This window comes from Phalaenopsis equestris, unplaced genomic scaffold, assembly GCF_001263595.1.
Source record: "Phalaenopsis equestris unplaced genomic scaffold, ASM126359v1 Scaffold000257, whole genome shotgun sequence".
Classification (NCBI taxonomy): Eukaryota; Viridiplantae; Streptophyta; class Magnoliopsida; order Asparagales; family Orchidaceae; genus Phalaenopsis; species Phalaenopsis equestris.
Genome location: NW_018164699.1, coordinates 8,205 through 19,394, shown reverse-complemented (window position 1 = coordinate 19,394; position 11,190 = coordinate 8,205). Strand labels below are relative to the sequence as shown.

The window sequence follows — 11,190 nt, the reverse complement described above, 5'->3', positions numbered from 1 at the left end:
TATATATATATAACTCGAATGGCAAAGGCCTCCTTTGGTTGAACCGACAAAGTGTCGTTTTGTCTGCTTCTCAATGCAGGTGATCATTGGCACCTCCCCTTGCTCTGATGGCTCTTCCTTATTCCCCTCAAGTTATAAGGATGGTTGTGATAGTACAGATGAATACCCTTTTATTAAGAAGGGAAGTAGGAATAGTGAAAAAGCAACAATTTTTTTTCTAACTCAAAAATTTCTATCATGACAGAAAAATTCAAGTTTGCTCTTATTGGAAAACTATGAATGTTATCAGAAAGAGTATTGATGATCTTATGCAAGTAGGCAAGTGGAAAGTGAGACTCATGGATGGGAGACGTGTTCAATTAACAGTGACAGAAGACTACACTCGAATTTTCTCCAAAAAATATATTAATATCGCAGACAAATCAATGAAGTGATTCAAGCGGTCTCCTGATTTCGACTCGAATTATGAAACTCTCATTGTACCGGTATGGTTTAGTCTGTCTGGTCTTAAGTTGCATTTTTTTCACCATCAGATTCTCTACTCTATTGGGGTCATCATTGGGGATCCTTTGAAGCTAAATCTGTCTACTTTCAACCTAACCAGACCTTCAGTGGCCAGAATAATTGTGGAAAGAGATATTACTTTACCTGATGTTACTGAAGTCTGGCTAAGCACAACCCATAATAAATATTAGCAACAAATCGTCATGGAACACAGAACCCCATATTGTACCCACTATAATAATGGTTATTGGCAACAAGTCGTCATGGAGCCCAAACCCCTTGTAAGATGTTTGGTCATATCCTTGATAAATGCCACAAGTTTCATCCAAATTTGAAATTTAAATTTTAAGTGAATAAGGATGGGTCTAACCCCATTGCTCTGGACATTTTAGTTTCACCTCGGTCAGATACTACCAGACAGGAGATGTCTGTCGCCCCTGAGGACCCCTCATGACACTGCTGTTATTGTTACTGCGAGTGATGTGTTGTTGCCCCTGTGCCCCCCCATGACATTGTTGTTACTGTTGCTGCGAGTGATGTGATGTTGACACCTTCAAACCCCATAGAAAACAATACTGACGGACTATTTTACCTACAAAGGACAGTGTTCCGATTGATAATAAGGAGAACCTCGCAGCTCCCCCTCTTCAGGAGGTATTCGGTGTAGAGGCAACCCATACTTCACAGATATTAGAACCTATTGTGGGTATCACGGTTGGCAATCCTTCTGCTTTAACTCTACCACCTCGTCAGACTGATTCTTCGGATGAGGAATGACAGGTTTACAGTTCCAGGATGAAGAAGAAGAATAAAGATCTACTTGAGCTCAGGAGTCTTATGAATGATACTTTGGTTACGTCGGGTAATGTTACGCACCTTACCAATCTGCTAGCTGGATCCTTTCCGAGAACTAGAGCCAGAGGCAGAACATGATAGGGATAACCCTCATTTTTTCAGCGCCCGGGTGGTTTTGGGTTTTTTTTATTTTTATATATACCTCTTTTTAACTTTTTTAGGTGTGTTGTATCGTGTGGGTTGGGTGCCTATTTTTAGGCCCACCCATACAACCTATCTGCATATTTTCTCTTTAATATACTAGCCCTTGGGCTTATATATATATATATAATAATAGTTAATTAAAATAACTTTTTTTGGATGAGTCGTTTCGAAGGGAAGCATCCATCTCGACAGTCCCTTCTTTTTTAAAAGATAGACACCTCATTCGGGAAGAACAAAAGTTGAAGGCCAAGTGAGAAGGAAGAAGTTTCATACATTACATACGTAACCCTAGTCGAAGCCTCGTGCGAGATCAAGCGGCTGCTGCTTCTCATTCCAGAGATTCGGCACCATGCCAGAAGCCAGCATCGAGAGTGTTCTGTGCGTAGGAGCGTCATCATGAAAGAGACTCATCGATGGGCATGCGGGAGACAACCGGATTAGCACCACTTGCAGGAGGAAGGAACAACCGACATCTTACATGGAGTGGAGAACCGGCCCCGACCTACCCTTGTAGAATGGCTCTCGTGTGAAGCAAGAGATTTCGAGTTCAAGCAGAGGTGAAGCTTTCGCGCATGAGGAAAGGGATGACTTTGTCGACTCGCGATCGAAGGTAGAGGAAGTGTGTGGCTCCGTCAAGAAGAAAGAAAACCAAAGTCCAGGGAAAGCCTCGTACGTGTTAACCGAAGTTATAAAGGTAAATTTAATAGAAAAAAGAAAGGTGTGATGAAAAATTTTATTAAGTAAATTAATACAATGTTATATTGGCATATATATGCGTAGGTGTTAAATGTAAAGTTTAAATTAATTCAGGATCAAAGCCATAAAGTCCCGAATTAGAGAGAGTAAAAGTGATGTGAACTTCCTGTATGATGGAAGAGGAAGAATAACAGGCATGAAATGGAGAGCCGAGAGACAAGTATTCAGTTCTTTTAAATTATATAATTTGTTTTAGCTAAGTATGTTATAAATTAATATTAAATAATATGAACTAATAACATTGATTAATTTTGGCAAGCAGTCAAACTAAAACTTAGACCAGATTGAGACCGACTTTAATGCAAAAGAAGAAGATATAATTGAGAAATCATCGGTAGAAGAATACTTAAGTTGGAGGTGAAAGAACAAAGGCGAGGATGCAAGGGTCTAATTATATAATTTGGATTAGCATATTTAACTAAATATAAAAAGTGTTTAGTTATAATTCAATGTCAGAAGGTGTATACAAAAGAACAAAAACCGAACTAAACTGATTATTAAGAGGAAGGAGGAACCTAGTGTGCGAGGAAGCAAAACTAGACTTGAGATAAAAGAGAATTTGTTTAATATACATTTCTTTTGTTAAAATTTGAAATCATATTCAAGTATTAAATTGGAGTTATATTAATTAATTTAAGGAGGTATGATAGAATTTTGAATAAGTTTTTGAAAGTTAAGGTGAGTGATTATATTTCTAAACTTCAGTAATTTTCAGTATTTCTAAATATATGTTTGATTTCATTTATACTTCATTTTCGTGAGATTTAGATTATAACACCTTGTACATATTGTTAGAAAGGAAAATATAGATGTTAAATAAATGTAGAACAAAATTAAATCACATGATTATTCATTTCATTAGTCATGAAGTGTGCATACTAAATATTTTTGTCTTAATAGTAATATCAAAGCTTAATATATGAACATATCAGATTATTATATGACCCTTATGTTCTAGTGGAGATGTATATGTTAGCTCATTGCATGACCGGACGTATATGACACGTGACTACTTGACCTTTAGTATTTTAGTAATTGTGCATATATCAATTTATTTCATGGCCTATAATTTTAGTACAAGTGCAATTATTTATTAGTAGATAAATCGAAAGTGTCTCATAAGAAAATAATGTATATCATGAACAATGAAATAGCTTATATATGGATACTTGTATGTGCATGTTAAGAGAAGAAGTTCACCCTCTTATGATATAGACAAGGGATGTCAGTATACTCACGCGCGTAGATGTTTTTCTACCACTCCAAATAATTTTGATATTTAAACCGCTAATCGTTGTGACGATGAAATAATAATGTTCAGGGAAGACTAGGCACCTTTCCACCTCAAAAAATCGTATAAAATATATCACAAACTGCTATATCGACAGGATAATATCGACCAGGGGTGAGTTGGGTTATGTTTTAACGGTACTCCTAAGACAGATGTGAATGTTAAGAGTATAAAGTAAAAGTAAAGTTAAAGTTAATGCACATCGAAGTTTAAATTATTCTCATTGAATAAATGTCAATAATACTTTGGATTATTATAGAATTTTCTATAATTAAATATGAAAGACAAACATGCATACTATTTTCTCTTCCATGTGTTATTGTAGTTTAAAAGTGTGATTGTTCCCGTGTTTTCTTTAGATAACTCATATTCTTTTAATATTTTTTCAGGTTTGAGCTTTTGATTAAAATGAACGTAGAAGAAGATAATGTTTACAAAAGGAGTGGGTAGCAACTTGAAAGATAGCTTTTTATTTGGTCAATTTAATTGCTTCTTTTAGATGCTTTTCCCATTACGTGAATAATAAATAGTTAGTGATAGAAATAGAATAACAGAAAATTTATTCTAGCGTTCGACCTTCTGTCCTTTCTTTGGTTAATTCCAATCCCGTCAGATCGTCTATCCCCGCAATGGTTAATTCTAATCCCCGAGCCAAGTTACGCGAGTTTTCTCTTCTTTATATTACTGTAATTTAGAAGTACGATTATTCTTAGGTTATCTTTAAATAACTTATTATATAATATTAATAATTTTTCAGGTTTAAGCTAACATTTAAGATAAATACAGAAGTAGATAGTGTTTGCAGAAGGCACAGGCAGCATCAATGTCTCGGGTGGGAAGCTGGGAGATCGGGTGAAGGAATGGTAAATGGACTCGAGAATCAGCAATTGGAAGGAATGACACAACATCTGGATCACTAAAACAAAAGACAACAGGCAGAATGGGATGGCAGGTGATTCGGGATACGAAAAGATCAATTTGAAGAATTTCAACTAGTAACAAAGAATTATGGTGGGTGGGACCCCGGCAAAGGACTGCATCCAACCGCACTAATGTCTTTTGTTGCAACACTCTTCTGATCAGAAATAATTCTGGAGCTTATGGGGATGGGCGAATTGCGTGCAAGACATATGAAAGAAGAGAAATCAATATGGGTCAAGGAAGGGAACCAAACCAAGACTTTATCGGTAGAATGAACTTCGGTCAAGAAAATTGGGGAGGAGACTCGTGCATAAGAAAGCTTAAGATGTTGATCTTTGAAAGAGAGGATGCTTATTGTTGGGTTTATTGTGTGGAGAGAAACTTTGTTGTTGATGGGCCGACGAAGGAAAAAAAAATTAATTATGACGGCTTGGTGTTTGGAAGGAAATGCTCTAGCATGGTATCAATAGAGAGAACAATGTCAGCCAATCCAAACATGGGAAGAATTCAGGGTTTGATTGTTGGAGTGCTTCAGAACCAAACGGGAAGGTGATTTACACGAGCCTTTTTTTTTGCATTGGTCTAGGAAGGATCTGTCGTGGAGTATAGTGAGAAATTTGAGATGTTGTCTAGTTGTTTGAGAGAGATATCAGAAAAAGTATTGAAAAGCGACTTCATGAAAAAGTTGAAGCCAAAAATTCAAGCATCACTTCACCTATTGAGACCACGAGGATCGGGAAAAAATTATATAATTAGAGCAATTGATTGAAGATAAAAAAATAATGAAACAGGCTATTATGAGCAGTACAGATGGAGCATCAAAACAAATTACTAAAGTCCCAACAATACCAAAATCTTAAACAAGGAAAAGTCCAGAAGAAGACTCTACATGACAGAAATAAAGGGCTACAACTCGGAGCGACGCTCAAATGCCTTACAAAGACAGAGGCTCAAGAGAAGCACGCCAAGAGGCTATGTTTTCGTTGTGATGAGTGTTCCCCAGGACACCGTTGCAAGAATAAAAAAATTACAAATTCTCACAGTGGTTGACGAGGAGGCAAGGGATGCAGAAATAGAGAAGGATGCAGTGGAGGGAGAGGAACACCCTTACTTAGATGTAGTGGAAATCTTGTTGAACTACGTGGTGGGATTTACATTGAACCACACTATGAAACTTCAAGGGCAAATCAGAGAGCAAGAAGTAGTTGTGCTGATAGATAATGGGGTCACCCACAACTTCATTTGTACTCAAATAATGAAGCAATTGGGACTTGAAATGATGGACACATAAAGTTTTAGAGTCATGATAGAGACGAGATGGGTGGAGAAGAGCATTGGAGTTTGTAAGGAGTGATTTCAACATTGCTAGACATTCAGATGATGAAAATTTTCTTCACTTAGACATAGGGAGCACTAACGTAATATTGGGTATTAAATGGTTGCAAACCATAGGAGAAACTAAAATGAATTAAAAACCTTTCCCCGTTGAGTTTCAAGAGGGATATAAGATGGTGGTGCTTCACAGTGACCCTAGTTTATTCAAGACGTTGGTGTCAGTGGATCCATCGAAGATGGCAAATAGGTTAGAGTGGCCACTACCTAAGACCTGGAAGACGCTGAGAAGGTTTATGGGACTTACATTGCGTGGTCGAGGACGAAGAAACTAAAGAAAGAAAACTTTCAGCATGGCAAAAGTCTTGACCCATACTTTTAAGAAGTTGAAAAAGGCCATGACGACTGTGACAGAACTGACGCTCTGAACTCAAGTCAGCTTATGAGCAGAAGCCAAGCAACTTTATCAAGCAGCAGTTTTTACATCTTGAGGGCAGGGTTATCCTTTTGGGAGAGGAGTCTTGTTATGTTAGTGCCTAGCCTAAGGGCAACTTAGTCATTTGTGTGCCTAAGGGCAATTTCATCCTATGCCATTTATCATTATTTAGTATAAATAGGAGTATACGTGTAGGGCTAGGACTATGCTTGAAATTGTTGTTGAGTCTTAATTAGGGTTTGGGAGAGCGTCTCTATCTCTTGAATTGTAATTATTATATGGTCGTATATAATAAATATATAGCACAAACAAAAATAACCACATAAATTGGTGATGACTTTGTTATGTTTTTAATAGGACCTCCTCTAATACTATTTTCAACTTAATTGAGTAGAGATTACATCAATTCTACATTGAAGCAATTAGACAATAGGTAGTGGAAGGTAGTGACCAACAATATCATAAACTAGTGGAGATGTTCAACTAATGGCATCAATGTTGAGCACCACTAATGTGCAAGTGATTCTCAACATGAATAGGTGTGATCGAAAGAGGGAATGTTAAGATCAGGCGGTATTGAGTGATTGTTAAGATCTTAAACAATATAATCGCTCATTGTTGGCCCTAACTGGTAGAATATGAGCCTGTACACATTAGGACTTCAAAGATTCAACAATTAAGTTAGAGTCACAATGGAGCATAATTTTGTAATGATGAAGAACTCAAAGACGACCATAATTTTGATGCTGAAGGGTCATCTACATCAATGAGTTAAGTCAGAGATTAACTTCTCGTTTGAACCTTGAGATTAATATAACTATGATGACAACAAAAATGGAGAGAATGAAAGATAAAGAAGTATCTCAATGGGCTTCTTAAACATGACATAACCACCACTTGATATAGATAATGAAATAATAGGCCTTCAAATGCACTTTTCCTTCTTCATCTAAAACAACATTTATGGATGAAGAAATGTTAACTGTGATGACTTATTGGCTTGGGGTTCACAACCCTTCCAATGGTGTCCTTTTTCATAACTAACAGAGTGATAATATCATCTTCTCTGACATGCTAAAGATATGGAATTCATAGGAACTAGTGAGTGTAGGAGACTAAAATTTCTGGTTCAAAAATGTTGCATCAGTCAAACGATTTCATGAGATCACTTGACACTTTCAGTTCAATTAAATCATATTGGATGACCATAGTTAATGACATAAAGCCTCTTATATCAAATGTTTGATGAATAAAATGGAAAATAATTATGATCGGGGTAAAAAATAAAAAACGTTCATAATCTCACAACTGGTTATATTAAAAAACAGCTAAAAGAAGAACAATAAAGCTATTATAAGAAAAGTGATTGATCCAAACTTACAGCATAAAGTAAAACCTGGCCATCATCCATTGTTTTGAAAGAAAGAGACTTCTCTCTATGCTACATGGGAAAACTCAGATTTAACTTAAGCATAGGAAATAAAATAATAACGTGTCAATTAAATGCATGAAATTTTGAGATTTTTCACCACAACAGAAGATATTCCAGGAAAGAGCCCGGAGCATATGATAGCACGGACAAGTGACTGGTTATGGCTCAAGCTGTTATACATGCTGGCATCTGCTTCTAGCAAGCCAGCATCTTTTAAAATAAAACTGAATTGCTTTCGTAATGAGTGAATAGCCTGCAAGGTTTGGGATGAAAGAAAGTTCCTCCAACAATATTCATAAGCAGAACCTTCTCTGTCAGCATCTTTCCATCCTTCATATGCACGAACAAGAGCCATATGATCACTGTAATCCTTTGCAGAAAATCTTGATTTTGCGGTCCCTGCCAACTGCGAGTTGGAAAATGAATTGTATGATGTCCAAAATTAGCCATTTAAAAATAGCCTTAAAAATGACTTTGAAAAGAGTAACGTGAAACTATGTTTCTCAAACAGCAAAAGCCAAATGCCCATACATCATACATGCAATCCATGACAACTTAGCTCAGTCGTCATCAAACAGAAATCTTCAAATAATTTAATACACTTACATCCTTCTTGTCTTGAGGTAGCAGAAAAGGGTCCCTAGCACTCAACCCAGACACCACCGTGAGAACAGGATCAAAGCAACGAAACAAAGCACCCATAATAAGCATCTTCCCTAGCTTTGGATCAACTGGAAGCATTGAGAGATATCTTCCTTGAAGGGAAAAGAAATAGAACCAATAAATTTTAGATCCATCAAAAAGTAAATAGGATGGCGAACTCAATAATAAAAAAGGTTGCCCAATTTAAAAAGACAGAGATATAAAGCGTACCAAGATTTGTAAGATTTTCCTTCTCATCTAACGCATTTATCATTTTTAAGAACTCAACAGCATTTTGCACCTGTATGCAATTAAGTAATCAGTCTGCTGAAAGAGCTCGCATGCAACCAGTGTAAAAGCAGAGAAGGGAAGAATAATGGTTCAAAAACTGAATAATGTCACCAACTCATTATTATCATCATTGATAGCCTTATCCCAATTGTTAAATAAATGAGTCTTTTCTCCATTCAATTCAATTTATAATGGAATGTCTAATCTAGTTCACGCAAATCATTTTTGTGTTCTTCTTCTGGTCATATTAAAACAGTTTACCCCACACGGTTAATATAAATATTTCACTCTCCGCTTCCTAGAAACGCCTGAGAATGGATGGTACTAAAGCACAGTTAGTGCTCAGCTGTTAATTGAATGCCTTGGGTTTTTGAATCAGAAAAACATATGTATGGTATGCTCCTATCTCTCTCATTTCTAGTCAACAAAACTCTGAAACCAGATCAAAACCGTTTCTGATACATAAGAGGAATAAAAATGTAAACTAAGTGCCCGTTTAGGGCGGATTATTTGGCGCTGCGCAGCTTCAGAACGATGGGTTTGTCGTTTGGAAAGTGCGGCGTGGCTGCTTCTCGGGATTAATCGGGAGGACACGCGGCCGCAGGTTCAACCCCGTGACCCGCATTCCTTCATTATGCTGTGACAGAGCTACCCTCGCATTACCCCGCTGCCTCTTTCTCTCTCGCGAGTCTTGCACTAACGTCCCTCTCTCTCGCGATCCTCACGGGGCTGCCTCTCTCACAATTCTTGCCCTAACTCACCTCTCCCTATCGTGATTCTTACGGAGACGGTGTTGCCTCTATCTCTCTCGCTTTTCTGGATTAACTGTTGCGGTGACTTCACCTCTCCCTCTCCTATCTCTGCTCTTCGACTTTATTTGGATTATTTTATTTGTCTTCTGTGCAGTGTTTCCTCTTCGTGCGGTGATTTTTGATCACTTGCTCCGCCTCTATTTCAGTATTCTCTATTTTAGCATAAATGTTATGGTTTTTTACTGTGTAAATGCTTAAGTGCCCGAGACTTTTGTGGGTTCCCAATGCTATTATCCTTTGATAGTTTTTGATTGATGTTGGATTTTTGGGATTTTAGCAATTTCACATGCAATGACTTGGAAATAGGTGATCACTTTCGGTTGATGTTGGATTTCGGTTTTATGTTTGCTCTTTTATGTTCTTGATGTTGGGCAAAGATATGTAGTGGTGTTTATTGCACGTGACTTGGAAACATGAAGTACTTTTCAGTTGATGTTGGATTATGATTTTTTGTTTTTCCTATTATGTTCTTGTTGTGGGTCGAATATATGTGGTAGTGTTGATTGCACCTACAATGACTTAGAAATATAAATGATTACTTGGAAAGTTTATGACTCATATGTTGGTGAGCGGAGGTGACTGCAGTGATGTTGTTGATGTGCTGGTGTGTTGCATTGTTTGTTTGTGGAGGTAGTGGTAGTGGTTTCGTGTGTAGAGGTGTTGGTGTGTAAATGTGTTTGTGTTGATGATGTGTAGGTGTTAGTGTGTGGAGGTGTTTGTGTTAGTTGATGTGTTTGTGTGGGATGCGTTTGTGTGTGGATGTGGAGGTGGTGATTAGTGTGTGGTTGTGGTTGTGTTTGTGTTTGTGTTGGTAGATGTGTTTGTGTGTGGAGGTGGTGGTGTGGAGGTGGTTGGTGTGTGGAGGTGGCGGTGTGTGGTGCATGGTGTGTGGATGTGGTGGTTGGTGTGTGGTTGTGTTTGTGTTGGTAGATGTGTTGGGAGTGTGGTGGTGGTGTGTGGAGGTGGTGTGTGGAGGTGGCGTGTGTGGAGGTGATGGTGTGTGGAGGTGGCTGTAAGGGTGTTGTGGATGTGTTTGAGTGTGGAGATGATGGTAGTGGTGTTGTGATGTGTTGGGGTATGGAGGTTATGGTAGTGGTGTTGTGGATGTGTTTGTGCGTGGAGGTGGTGGTAGTGGTGTTGTGAATGTGTTGATTGTGGAGGGGTTGGTGTGCGAGGTGTGGTAATGATGATTTGTAGATGGTGTAATGGTGTGATGTGGAGGGGCATTGGTAATGATATTGTGACATTCCTATTTTTCTTTGAGTTGTGGTAAATATTTTTTGGAGCAAAAATTTATGTTGATTAGTTTATTTCATGCTAGAAATACAATGATTAAAACAAAAGAAGTTGGTTCGTCTGCAACATGGGATAAAGATACAAAAAAAAAAATTTTGTTATCTTTCCCTCAATGAGCTCGACTTGGAAAATAGGCTGCCAAACTATCTCAACGAGGAGGGCTGACAATATATTATTAAAAAATTTAAGAAAAATATAGGAAAGGATTAAAATAGGATGCAATTAAAAAATAAATGTGATCAATTAAAAAATGAATGAAAATTTTGAAAAGTAATTGAAGGATCCACAGGAATCAGTTGAAATCTGATAAATCAAACAATTGATGCTTTGGAGGAGTGGTGAGCACAGAGGAGGTGTGCATTTTTGAAATGCCCACTGCATTTGTCAATTTTTCATTTTTTTTCTAAATGCATCAATATATCCTATGAATGTGTAGGTGGTGTCAGCTATGAAAAAATTTAAACACAAAAGCATCGAT

At 37.4% G+C, this 11,190-nt stretch overlaps 1 protein-coding gene across 1 annotated transcript in view; it reads right to left on the bottom strand.

Annotated features, from left to right (window-relative positions):
• The window catches only part of LOC110024476 (DExH-box ATP-dependent RNA helicase DExH3-like), a gene marked incomplete at its 5' end in the record, with an annotated part of 23,487 nt that extends 14,873 nt beyond the window's left edge, over positions 1-8,614 (bottom strand). The window contains 4 exons of the mRNA XM_020724464.1: positions 7,621-7,680; positions 7,769-8,077; positions 8,278-8,426; positions 8,545-8,614. Coding sequence (XP_020580123.1) covers positions 7,621-7,680; positions 7,769-8,077; positions 8,278-8,426; positions 8,545-8,614 — 588 coding nt within the window. The remainder of the gene's footprint in view (positions 1-7,620; positions 7,681-7,768; positions 8,078-8,277; positions 8,427-8,544) is intronic.
• Between the last annotated feature and the right edge of the window lie 2,576 nt (positions 8,615-11,190).